At 48.8% G+C, this 13819-nt stretch overlaps 1 protein-coding gene across 1 annotated transcript; it reads right to left on the reverse strand.

The window, feature by feature from the left end:
- Positions 1-10774: 10774 nt before the first annotated feature.
- Positions 10775-12798, reverse strand: LOC142765853 (uncharacterized). The gene is made up of 2 exons (XM_075867663.1): positions 12160-12798; positions 10775-10789 (listed from the first exon to the last, which is right to left on the reverse strand). The coding sequence occupies exons 1-2, from the start codon at positions 12796-12798 to the stop codon at positions 10775-10777; spliced, it is 654 nt and encodes a 217-aa protein (XP_075723778.1).
- Positions 12799-13819: the final 1021 nt, after the last annotated feature.

Raw genomic sequence — 13819 nt, forward strand, 5'->3', positions numbered from 1 at the left:
GCGAACTTCACCATCGATTATTATTTTGCTCGCTGCCTCTCTCAAAGCCTGCTTAGACTTCGGACCTAATGTCTTTATTAGCATAAATGGAATGCCATCTGGGCCTGTTGATGTACTACTAGGAACCCTTTTCTCAGCCCTTTCCCACTGTCGTTGTGAAAATGGAGTCATTGCACCACTTGATTCGTCCTTGTCTATTGTGGTGCATAAAGTACTTCTTTGTTGAAATTTTTCTGTCACCCTTGTTCTTATATATTCAATAGCTTCGTCCCCTTCTAGCCTGGCACCTTGGGCTGTAGTTATAAAACTCTGCTCTAGGCTTGTCTCATTTCTTAGGGAGTTTAGATGGTTCCGAAATTTCGCAGCTGCCTTTCTATCTTTTTATGAACTTCTGCCAGCCACTGAGCTCCCTTTCTTCTAATCTTTTCATTGATCAGAAGGAATGCAGCTCTTCTACAGCTTAGAAAGGTTTCCCATTTTCTTTCAACATCATCTGTCGGTTCACGCCGCTGCTTAGCATGTCTTTGTTCCCTAGAGGCTTCCTGACGTTTTGCTATGGCTCTCTTAACTTCCTCATCCCACCAACTTTTAGGTTTGTGTCTTCTTTTCCGGGGTGACCTGTTACGCGTCTTAGCAAGCTCTAGCTCAAAGAGTCTAATTAGATTCGTGTATGTCCACACTGTCTTATTATCCTCCGTGATTACTTTCTCAATTTGTTTAGTGGCTATTTCAATTTGCCTTTCTGAATAAAAATTTTCCTGTTGTTGCTCATCTTGTCTCCTTCCCACTTTCACTGTTCTTCCAAAACTTAGCTTGATACGCTTGTGATCACTACCCAGACTTCTGGAGCCACCTTCATCTATGTGCATTCCCCTGAGCTTATCATACATCCTATGTGATATCAGTTGCATAAACTATTGTCGACTGCAGCCTTCCTACCTCCCATGTTATTTGCCCTTCACACTTCTCGGTACTGTTGCAAATGATCAAATGAAGCCTTTCAAACATATCCATGATCATTTTGCCTGTCGGGTAGGTATATCCATCTATATCTTCTATGTGCGCATTCATGTCTCCTAGTATAATTATCTCGCACTCTCTTGCTAACTCCTGAATGTCCTTTGATATACACTCTACCATTGCCTGTTTTTCCTCTCCGGCCTTTGCTCCCGTTCACAAGTGCACGAAACCAAGGAGTGTCAATTGACCTGCCACTTTCTCTTTTAGCCATAAATGTTCCTTGCACTCCTGCTTGACCCTTTGCCAGTCTGTACATTTATGAATGAATGCCCCAATGCCACCCCCCTTTCTGCTGCCTTCTGTTCTATTACAAGATTCCCACGTGTAGTCCGGATTGCTCAGAGGTTGTTCCATGTCCCTGAGATGTGTTTCTACAAAACCGTATACCATCGGCCTCTCCTTCCCTAGCTGTTCTTCTATCTCTTCCCACTTCAGCCTGTTCCCACCACCCTGCAAGTCAAACGGCATCGGAAGCGCCACCTAGGGAGCGGGAAACAAAAGAGGCCACGTTTTGCCGCCCGTCCCAGCGGAGTTTGCAAACTGAAGAATCTAAAAACATTGGTCGAGCGTGCATCATCTATGAACTACGCCATTGAACCTCTCACGCCACCAATTAGCCATCGTCGGTGTGAACGTGATATCGTTCACGTAAACTGTCTGAAGCCCTACTTCAACCCGCTTGTTCCCACCTGTTAGATTTCCAGGATGGCTTCATCTTTTACGCCGGGGGTAATTATGATGAAGAAGAAAGACATTGATACCATAGGCTATACTATCATCACCACGAGAAGGAGGCAGGAGACCAGCGATCGAGCACCCTCATCTTGGTCAACCTGCATTCTTTTTCGAGCTACCACCCGCTTACTCGGCACCTTCAATAAACACCCCCTTTACACATATATTGTATATATGTGATATTTGAAATAATGTTATATTTCATACATTAACAGCACGGTGATGTCGTCTTCGTTTCGGCACGTTTTTTTTTAGGCAACGGATTCTCGCAGCTGTTTAAATCGTACATCGCGCAATTTTGCTAGAATGAATATATTTAAACAATCCTTAGACAAGGAACCATGTAAATATTTCAGACGAAATAACTTAAGTGAGCTCCTCTCGAAGACGTGCCGGTGTCGACGTCGGTGCCGACCTGGTTTGTTGTGAGCGAAAAATCTGTGTTGTCCATGAGCGCAAAAACGAGGAATGAAAATGAGTAAACAAAGTGTTTTGTTCGAGTGCGAATGGAGGCGAAGCTTTCTGCATGGCGAGCAGATGTCTTACCTGAGAGACATGGCAGGACTCGGAATTCTTTCGAAAGAAAAACCACTCTATGAATGTAATGAACTGCGAAGAATATCCTCCTGAACACACTACTCAAAAGGCAGTATTTATATGGAATATATATATATATATATATATATATATATATATATATATATATATATATATATATATATATATATTATGAGACCACGTCCGGTACGGCAGCAACCAGGTTATCCTTTTTTAATCCAGACGCACGAGCCAGAGAGCCAGCCCACGTGACATACGATGATGATCACTGCAATGGTTTGGTCATACAGATGAAGATGAAGTACATAGTCAGCGCTCACACTATTTTCCCCCCTTCGCGAAAGAGGGCAGCAAGTTAGAAAGGGTTGGGACGCCGAATATATCGTTTCAGTCGAGAGACGTGGGCGATCTCGGTGTGGCGGCGACGACGATCAGAAGCCGCGTTGACAGGAGCAACGCGATAGTTGACTTCAGATGTTTGTTCCAGGACGGTGTATGGACCGAGATACCGGTGAAGGAATTTTTCGCAGAGCCCAGGTACACGAACAGGTGTCCACAAAAGGACTTCGTCGCCTGGGTGGAACACAACAACTCGACGCTTCGCATCAAGGTCGTTTTTTCTCTTGTCCTGAATGGTAGTAGTGTTGGCACGGGCGATTTTACGGCAGCGGGCGACGCGAGCGGCGAACTCTTCCGGGAGAGATGAAGATGGATTGGAAGATGTGGACAAAAAGGTGGTGTCCAGAACAAAAGTCGGTACACGGCCATACACGAGAAAAAAAGGGCTGAATTTCGTTGTACGCTGTATGGCAGTGTTATATGCGAACGTGACAAAAGGAAGTATTGTGTCCCAGCTTTTGTGATCTGGTTGCACGTACATAGAGATCATGTCGGACAAAGTTCGGTGAAAACGCTCAGTCAGACCATTAGTTTCTGGGTGATACGCTGATGTGGTCTTGTGAATAGTGTTAGAGGCCTTTAAGACTTCAGCAAGGACATGTGAAAGAAATGTCTTGCCACGGTCACTAAGGAGCACACGCGGTGCGCCATGTCGTAAAATAATGGCGCGAAGGAAAAAATCGGCTACTTCATAGGTAGCACCAGATGAAAGAGCTGCCGTCTCCGCGTAGCGAGTAAGGTGGTCTACGGCAGTAACAATCCAGCGGTGACCGGCTGACGTAAGCGGAAGAGGTCCGTATAAGTCTATGCCCACAAATTCAAAGGGAGTGGACGGGCACGGCACTGGTTGCAGTGGCCCTGTGGGAAGAGACGTTGTACGTTTTCGGTGCTGGCATGACGCGCAGGAAGCGACGTACTTGGCGACAGAAGTGGAGAGGCCAGGCCAAAGCAGCGAGTCCTGAGGCGGTCGTAGGTCTTGTGGAACCATAAGTGGCCAGCTGTCGCATCGTCATGAAACGCTTGTAGAACTTCCAGACGAAGTGAGCGAGGAATGACGGGAACCCATTGGTTACCAAGAGGGTGGTAAATTTGCCGACATAATGTTTCCTTTTGAAGCTTGAAACGGGCAAGTTGTCGTCTTAGGTGGCTGTTTGGAGCACGCGATAAGCCAGTGAGCCGATCGATGATTGTGTGGCAGTAGGTATCGGCATGTTGGAGCGAGGCGAGATCTGTGGACGAAAGAAGGTCCGCCGAGGCAACTAACTGTTTCGAAGGAGAAGCCGTCTGTTTGGTCACTTTGGCGGGCGGTGACGAACAGATGGAAGGTGACACTTCGGCGCTCTGCGAGAGCGGGCAACGGGACAAAGCGTCGGCATCTTGGTGCTCTCGGCCCGACTTATATGTGACGCTGTAGTCATACTCTTGCAATCGTAGTACCCAACGGCCAAGGCGTCCCGACAAATTTTTGAGAGACGATAACCAACACAGAGCATGATGGTCAGTCACTATTGTGAAATGCCGGCCGTATAAGTAAGGACGAAACTTTTGTATGGACCACACGATGGCGAGACATTCTTGCTCAGTGGTGCTGTAGTTTCGCTCAGCATGTGACAGAGTACGGCTCGCGTAGGCCACCACTTGTTCTTCGGAAGCGTGGTTCCGCTGAAGAAGGACAGCACCGATGCCAAGTCCACTTGCGTCAGTGTGTAGCACAGTAGGTGCTGCAGGGTCGAAATGGCGAAGCACTGGCCGTGATGTGAGACATCGCTTGAGGGTGTGAAAAGCAGCTTCGCAGTCATCCGACCAAACAAAGGGTGTGCTCGTGGTCAGAAGTTTGTGCAGAGGAGCCGCAATAGTAGCGAAATCACGTACAAAGCGGCGGAAATACGAAGCTAAGCCAAGGAAGCTGCGGAGGTCTTTCTGTGTGGTTGGTGTAGGAAAGTGAAGCACCGCGGCAACCTTGTCGGGATCGGGCTCAACGCCATGTTTACTGACGACGTGACCTAATACCTTGATGCTGTGACTGGCAAACCGACACTTCTTAGTGTTGAGCTGGAGACCGGCCTTAGCTAAACACGTGAGGACTTCGTCTAGCCGTTCCAGGTGCTGTGAGAAGCTTGACGAAAAAATGACAATGTCGTCCAGGTAGCAAAGGCAGGTCTTCCATTTTAATCCCCGCAGTACCGTGTCTATCATCCGTTCGAATGTGGCTAGGGCATTGCACAGGCCGAAAGGCATTACAATGAATTCAAAGAGCCCATCTGGCGTAGCAAACGCAGTCTTCTCTTTATCAGACTCGGGCATTAGAATCTGCCAATAACCGGAGCGCAAGTCAAGACTTGAAAAGTACTCGGCACCTTGTAAAGTATCAAGAGCGTCGTCAATGCGAGGCATTGGGTAGACGTCCTTGCGAGTGATTTTGTTGAGTGATCTGTAATCAATGCAAAACCGTACCGAGCCATCCTTTTTTTTCACTAGTACGACAGGAGAAGACCATGCGCTTGTCGAAGGCCTGATGACGTTGCGCGCGAGCATGTCGTTGACTTGTTCTTCTATAAGCTTGCGCTCAGAAGCCGACACACGGTAAGGGCGGCGGCGAATCACACGGGATCCGTCGGTGTCGATACGATGGGCGGTCACTGTTGTTTGACCCAGACCTTCGGAAGAAACATCCAAGCAAGTTTTGTGCTTCATTAATAACGCTAGCAAGGCATCCGTTTGCATTGGGTTGAGATGTTCACACAAAGTGGCCTTGAGAGCAGGAAATGCATCTTCCGCTGGCATACAGTTTGAAGATGACGAAGCAGATGTACCAGTGACGACACAAAGCGGTGCTTCTTCGGTAATGCTGGCAACAGTGGTCCCCTCAGGCAAAAGAAGTGGTTCTGGCGTCGTGTTGCAGGCCGTAATGCTTGCATAACCACGGGAGAACCGCACTAAACAAGATGCGATGGTGATCCCTCGAAAATGCAGCGCTGGCAAGGAGCAACCACAGCGTCACCATCTAGAATGTCAAGTGACTTGATCGTAAGGACACGTTCTCGTCCGGGAGGCAGGAGGAAATCCGCAGCTGTCACAAGGTTGGGCGACGAAAGGTCGGCAGCAGAAGAAAGCTCAGTGTCCGTAATACGAATGAGGGGCCGACCACACGAAATTACAGCAGACGCCGCTGACAAGAAGTCCCAGCCTAAGATTATTTGATGAGCGCACGAAGACAGCACAGCCAATTGTATGTGATGACGGATTTCATCGATGAGAATACGAGCAGTGCACAACCCGGTCAGTCGAATTGGACTGTCATTAGCACCGCATAACATGGGACCGGCATAAGGAGTTTGCACTTTACGCAGGCGAAAACACAATTCACGATCAATTACCGAAATTGCGGCTCCAGTGTCTATAAGGGCGTCAACAAAAACACCTTCCACAAAAACAGGCAGTAAATTAGCTGGACGAGACGGAGGAGCTGTAGCGTTCCGACGACAAGCAGTTTCCCCTCCAAAAACTGCACCTTCTAGTTTTCCGAGTCCCGAGAGATCGGAGCGGGACGCAAGGGTGATGACGCACGCCGAAACGGTGACGGAGAACGGCGGGAGATGAACGAGACGGATGAGGCCCAGCATGAGACCGTGGAGGGGAGGGCGACTGACGGAAGGGGGATGGATACGGTGCGGGATCGTATTCATCGGGTCTCGGGGAAAAGTCTCTCTCGTAAGCTGAGTAACCACGTCGTTCATCCTGCTGACGGCGGCGGCAGAAACGGGATATATGACCCCTTATGCCACAGTAGAAGCAGATGGGGCGGGGAGGACGCCATGTAGAATAGTGGCGTGGCCTTGGCGCTTGCGTTGTCATCGCAGCCACATGGTCGCATCCGACGTCCGCAGGCACGGTTGGAACTGGTGCAGGGGCCCGCGATGCAACTTCTGCGTACGAAGGCACTGGGAAGCGCACAGGAGACGGGGCATGTGCAGCGCTTGTCATTGATGCCATTTCGTCCTTGATTATCTCTCGCAGGTTGGGAGAATGTGTGTGGACAGACGCAACGGTAGGGTTGCCTGGAATAAGGCCGTGAAGTTCTTCTCTGACGATTGTGCGGATAAGGGCCCACAATTCATGCTCTTTGGTAAAGCGAGCGTCGCAGGAGGCGTGTGGAAGGCGCATGGAATGAAGCGCGTCCAGGCGTTGGCATGTAGTGATGACGTCCCGGACGGTAGTCAGATTCTGAATCACGAGAGCATTGAAGGCCACAGAGTTGATGCCTTTCAGTAGATGTCGGACGCGATCGGCCTCCGTCATGTCATTTTGTGCTCGGCGACAGAGAGCCAGAATATCTTCAATGTAGGACGTATACGATTCGTCGTCCCCTTGAATGCGGGTTGCGAGCTTCTGTTTCGCTACTACAGAACATCCTGCAGACGTGCCAAATACCTGACGGAGATGCCCCGTGAAGGCCGACCAATTGGAGAAGTCGCTCTCGTGGTTGTAATACCAGGTTTTAGCGACGCCATCGAGGTAAAAAGGAACGTAGCGCAGTTTGTGCGCCTCGTCCCAATAATTACAAACGCTGGTTCGATCATAACTGTCGAGCCATTCTTCGACGTCTTCGTTGCGAAGGCCGGAAAATACCGGAGGGTCTCGATGAGAGGTACTCACGGTGTAGTGAAGCCTTAGTGGCTGAGAAGGAGCGGTTGCAGCAGTGGGCGGGTTGGGTTCTGCCATTGCTGTTGCTTGAGGGCACAACCGTCGACCAGACCGGAGCTCCAGGGGTGACGGGTAAAGCAGGAGGACTTGGAAACCAAAGCACGCTCCACCACTTATGAGACCACGTCCAGTACGGCAGCAACCAGGTTATCCTTTTTTAATCCAGACGCACGAGCCAGAGAGCCAGCCCGCGTGACATACGATGATGATCACTACAATGGTTTGGTCATACAGATGAAGATGAAGTACATAGTCAGCGCTCACACTATATATATATATATATATATATATATATATATATATATATATATATATATATATATATTCCATACCTTCACGAAGACTAACTGGCCCATTGAATTATTACTCGTGGATTGTTCAACGAGCGCTAGGTGTAAGGGCACACAGTGAATAATTAGTTATGGTCATCAGTGCAATCAGCATATACAGCGTTTGCAGCTGCGCAGACGTGTGCGCCACCATACGGTAGCATAGTGGGTACTTCGACGATTCACAAAAATTATTAATAAGTATGCTGCCGCAGATACTGCGCCACCGCACATGGAGTAGATATTTTATAATAGCTTGAAAGGGCGAATTTGCAGGTGCAAGTTGCTTTTCTTCGGGCGTTGAGGTGTGCACATAGAAGAGAACCCAGGCTGAACCCAACTTTGTCTGGACTACTGCTCAAAGAGACAGATACTAGCAGCGCGGAAAGCAAAATATAGTTTGTTTATGCCCCAAAGTAGGGTTAATACTTCAATGAACTTTACAGCAGATATTTGTAATTATGAAAACGACTGCTCGTTAAACAGCAATGATTCGCTCTATTAGCACGCCATGCCGATGTTTGTGTTTTACTTTTCTTAGCTTAGTATAAAAAAAATCTGTCGCTTTTCAGAAAGAGCTGGATTATTTCCTCCACATGATGTGATGTAATGCTTGTGTCCTGCGCAGTTTCGGAATTGCACCTTCACCTCAAAAATATTTTGTTATTAAGACAGAACTAAGTTTTTCAAATATATCGCAATATAAGAAAAGTCGCCAGATTCGCCGATTCGATGTTGTATGCAGAGACATATGTTGAACAGTTGCAGATGTTTTATATAACCACTTGTTTGCAGTAGCTTCATGATGCCAACAGCAACATGGGTATTAGCAACACCAGAAGCAATAGGCTGATAATTAGTGCTTGTGCTCACCAGAATGGCAGTACCGGACACTTGCACTACACTAAACTTCAGTGCATCGCGATTATCCGTTCAGGCTCACGCAAGAACTACTGGAAGGACTTTATTGAGATTTCACATATTTATGAGAATTTGCACCCGGCGAAGCCCACTCACGCCATCTCCTACCCGCCACGCCATCTCACGCCATCTCCATAGTTTAAGTTTGACTTAATCAAACTATGGTTCATTAGGTACTCGCTGATGTTCCCATCTGGTAGGCTTTTGAAGAGACCGTGACTTCATTTGAAGGTGACCAACCTATGCGTGAACTTCATGCTGAACACGACCTAGGTAGGCAAGGTAAACAAATCGGTGAAAGCTTTGCAAGCTACACTAAGGATGTGATTGGTCTCACCAGGTGAGTGGATGCCACTCACCTGCAGAGGCCACTCACCATATTAGCCACCTCCAGTATACATGATAAAGGGACCCTTCTAGCCTCCTCGAGCACCTGTGAACCCTTGGCGTACTCCAGATAACTGGCCCGTCTGACACGTTTGAGGTATCTCGAGGCATGTCTCCCGCTATTGTTGCCCTCCGTTAATTCCGACTATGGCTACATTCGTTAGCAACCAGGACCCCATGTTACACGTAGGGCACTGACTCCCACTGACGTCGTCCAGACTTCAGTTCACGTCGATGTCTTCTGCCCCACCGCCGGTTTCCTCCCCCCAGGCTACTCTGTTCCAATCACGCCCAGGAGGAAAGCGAGCTGTCGCGGATCCTTAGGCAAGAATAGTGCCAGTCACGAAATATTTAAGGGCTCATGTTTCGCCCCCCAACGATAATGCTCTGTTGGTAGACAATTCTGCCACAAATACTCCAGTTCACACATGTGCCACTTGTTGTGTCAACAGTGAAGTCTTCTAACACAAACTGAACAAAGTGACGACTCCACTGCTTGACGTTTTCCTATGCAAAGCAAATTCGCAGCACGTTACACCTTCGGCCCGATCCACTGACTGTATTCCTTTTCAAAACATGGTCTACATAGTCGAGTATGTCGTCCTCTTGCATGCAGCTCGTGATAATATCCTGAGATCGGACTTCCGCGAATCATGCGGTTGTCAACTGCGCTCTTGAATAACTCGTTTTGTCTCGTTCAATACCACAGATACAGATCTTCCTTGCTAAAATGAAAAGGTGGTCGTAAATGCTAACGTCGTCACGCCTCCTTTCTCTCTCGCTATGAGGTCCATTCTTCGGAACTACGTAGCTGAATCAACTGCCCTCTTTATGCCGTAGAAGGAATGCGCTCGTCGCCGCAACCTTATCTTCTTCCCCTTTGCCATCATCTCGCTTGCCGATGGTTCCTGTGCTGATTACGTGTGCTATCCGTTAAGTCGCCCCTCCACTTGCTGGTGAAAGGGCACTTGTAGGTGGACCAGGCTTGCTGCGTCCCGTCTATAGGCATAGCAATGATGAAGGAGACTTCTCATCAAAAGAAACAACCAACTAAACCGGCATATGGCAGGGTTGGTTCACGGACATGACGAAGCTATGCAGCGACCATGATCCCAGGAGCAGCAGTAGGCCAGCGTGAGTGGCAGCATACATTCAACTAGGTAGCCAAGGCAGCTCTCACGGCAACCACGCTGGCTGAATATTTTGAAGAGCGCAGGTGGGTCACACGCACCGCTAATGCGCAACAGGTAGCAGTATCTCTAGATAGCCAGTGAGCGTGGTTCCCACATCCTATTGCATTGCGAATGAATCGGTCATCGTGATGCTTGTGACGCCATCTTTCTTTTCGATGCCCAAACGACGCCAATACCTGTGGATGCTGCCACGGCTTCTGCCGCACCATCCGTATACCTGACAAAGACGTCGTTTTGAGCAGGGTGTACACTACGGTTACGCAAGATCAGTGCAATTAGGTCGGTAAACTACTTGACTCTTTCTGTGCTTCTCTCGACCACGACCAACTTAGTACGCACGTCAGTTCCTGCTCACCATTTCGACACTGATCTTCATGCGCCGCGGCGCATTAAGATCAGAAGTGGTGTTTCTCACACGCTGAGCGCGGTGTCATCAATTAACGCATTCACGACGTGCTGAACGTGATGCCATTCAGCAATAACAAGGTCCTTGGTAGTTTCCAGTTCGGCTGGTGAGAAATAGTGACTTCACCAAAATATTATCTGCAAATAAAGAAGATCACACGCAATTATATTTATTCTCTGCCATACGTTGATGACGCCCTCAATTGCCTTCAAGGTGCGACACTTTTTCTCTCCACTTGATTTCTCTCCACCTTTCTCCTTGTTGACGCGGACGCCTTTTTCAAGAAGTCGTTTTACCACAGCTTCTATATTCATGAAATGTTCTTCCATCTCCTTACCAGTCACCAAGATGTCGTCCAGGTAGCAGCAAACCCCGCGTAAACCCTTCAGCAAGATGTGTATTATTCTTTAGAAAATACCAGGTGCGGATGAAATTGCAAACGCGAGTTGACGAACAGCAAACAATTATTTCTGCGTATTTAACGTGAGGTATTGTTTGGACGACTCTGACATAACCATGAGCTGATAGACCCAATTGAGATCAATCTTTGAGAAATGCTTACCTCCTGACATAGCTGCGAACAGGTCTTCCACCTTCGGCAATGGGTAGCGGTCGACATCAAGGCACGGATTATTGGTCATCTTGTAGTCGCCGTAAAACCTTATGCTGCCATCTTTGCATGATTACCGGTACGGCCGGCGTAGCATATTTCGATGTCGTAACTGGCGATATAATCTCTAGTTTCTTCATTTTAGCCAACTCATCGTCAAAAGCTTTTTGCGATGCAAACGGAACCTTCCTGTCCTTTAGGAATTGCGGCTTCATATGAGGTTTAAGAAAAAGTTCGGCGCACTTTTCCGTTATCGTGCCTAACTCGCCTTTGAAAAGAAGTTGATACTTCGCCAACAACGCGCCGAGCCTCTTTTTTACACTGATATGGGTTGTGTGTAACCTTAAAATTCAGGCTCCAGATTTTCGCTCAGTTCTGTTAGACGGCGTGTAGCCACTGCCGGCCCAGTAAAAGTGGTCCCTTGTGGTCTACGACGTATAGCGGAAGGCGCGCCAAATGTTCGCCGTGCTGCACGTTGACCGAGGACACCCCCTGGGGTCGTACTAGTGCTTCATTTAGGTACGAAGCTTTACTAATTGGGCTCCAGGACTCCTGAGGGAAAGAGCTGGCGGAACTGAGTCGTTAACATAACGGAAACACCCGCGCCAATGCCTAGCTCCATGTTCACCAAGACGCCTTCGGTAGTCATCTGTCAGGTGACTGGGCCGAGTTTAGCCGTGGACACGCCGTTTAGACTTAGGGTCGAAGCTATCCGCGACACAACCGTCAGCATCATGACATTCCTTTATCTTGGCTTCTTCTTAGACGGATTCTTACGACCACTTCGGCACGCTCTCTGGATATGCTCATTTTTGTCGCAGTTGAAAAAGGTTGCGTCCACATGCGGGCACGCTTCACTCCTGTGTTTTGGCGAACTGCAGCGAAAAAAGCTTTTACTTTTTTCTGGGCTTCAGGTTGCACCTTGTGCACATCGCGGACAGCGCAGTCGCCGCCGCGTGCCTCTGCGGCACTCTTATTAGCCGCTTCAATGGCCAGAGCCCGTTCCACCGCTTTATGGAACGTTAGCTTACGATCTTCCGCGAAAAGCACTCGCTGAAGGTTTTCTCGTACGAGGCCACACACGAAGCGGTGCTGAAGCGACTCGTTCAGTGCACCTCCAAACTCGCACGTTTGCGACAGCTTACGAAGCTCGGCAACAAACTCAGACAAAGACTCGCCTTCCTTTTGACACCTCCGGTGAAACTTGGCCCGCTCTCCAATAACGGCCGATTTCGAGGACAGGTGTTCGCTCAAAACTTTCTTCAAGACTTCGAAACTCTTTGTAGAAGGCAGTTCTGGAGCTGTTAATAACTTCAACAGCCCGTAAGTCTTGGGACCAATGATACTCGAAAACGCGTGTACTTTGTCGCTGTCGGGTACACGGTTGACAATCGGGAACGACGTAAAGCGCTCTTCGTACGAAGCCCAGTCGCGGGCAGACTCGTTAAAAGGTTCCAGCTGCTCCATTCTCCCGGCGAAGTGCGTCCTGTTGCGACTCCGAGTCTTGCGGGTCTCAGTTTGGTAGTGGGCCCCCATCCTAGGACCCATCGTCGAACAAGTCAGATGAGGCGCTCGTAAAAACGCAACAATTTATTTACATGGTTAGTAACTGAATTCGAAAAGAGATGCTCAAGTGATCAGAACCGTACATGAGAGTTGTTGAACTGTAGAACTTCAAATACATGAAAGTCTTCGGCTTATATAGCGCCTCGTTGCCAACCCTGGGCACAAGGTCCGCGGCTTTTGCCAGTAGGGCGTTCCATGGTCTAAATGCTCCACCCACGAAGGAGGGGAAAGACACCACAAAATTCATGCGGAGAGGGCACAGTTCACACGATGCCCAAATATGGTGACCAAAGCACTGCACCGACGTTTTCGCACACGTCACCAAGTTTAGCGCACGTCCGATGACTTTGATTTCCAGGATTCTTCTGGCAGTTGGGTGAGGTTCAAAAAACCGGCTGCCAGTACACATGTCAAGCTTGCCTCACTGTTTGGCTAGGAAAGTGTAGTGGTTGGCCAGCATATCGTCAAAATATGCCACCCCATTCAGCCGGTCCTATGGAGAAAGGGGGGGGGGGGGAGGAGTAGTCAACTAATCCCTCGTCGCCGAGGCGGGCTCCGACAAGGGCTGCAGCAGATGGTGCATTATCCTTTTCTTCACCCCCACATTCCATTCCTGGTTGTTTGCTAGAAGCTGTGGTTTAGCTGCACAAATCCCGGGGCTCCGCTTCTCCTCACAAGATGCAGCCACAACCAGTTTGGCTTTAGCTTTCTGCCTGAACTGCAAATACCATGCTGGTTCCGAGATTTCCAGATCCTCGGTGACCTCTAAAATGGCCCAGCTGCCTCCTCGTCTGCCTCAAAAGCCTTGCTCGCAGCAAACACAATGGCCTTTCTTGAGTCGAGCTCACAATGGCTTGTCTTGGCTTTTGCGTTTTCTTTGCGCGAACCAGTCCCGAACCCCTCGCCCATGTTTTGCCGATAGGAAATCAACCCGTCTTGATGGCACACTCTTGCTTGGAATGCTTAGAAATATTTTCGTCCTGTTCACAAA

This window comes from Rhipicephalus microplus, chromosome 6, assembly GCF_043290135.1.
Source record: "Rhipicephalus microplus isolate Deutch F79 chromosome 6, USDA_Rmic, whole genome shotgun sequence".
Classification (NCBI taxonomy): Eukaryota; Metazoa; Arthropoda; class Arachnida; order Ixodida; family Ixodidae; genus Rhipicephalus; species Rhipicephalus microplus.

Bases quoted from the DNA above. Each gene is read 5' to 3' on its own strand.
- LOC142765853 (XM_075867663.1), bottom strand. From the start codon at position 12,798: ATGGGGGCCCACTACCAAACTGAGACCCGCAAGACTCGGAGTCGCAAC.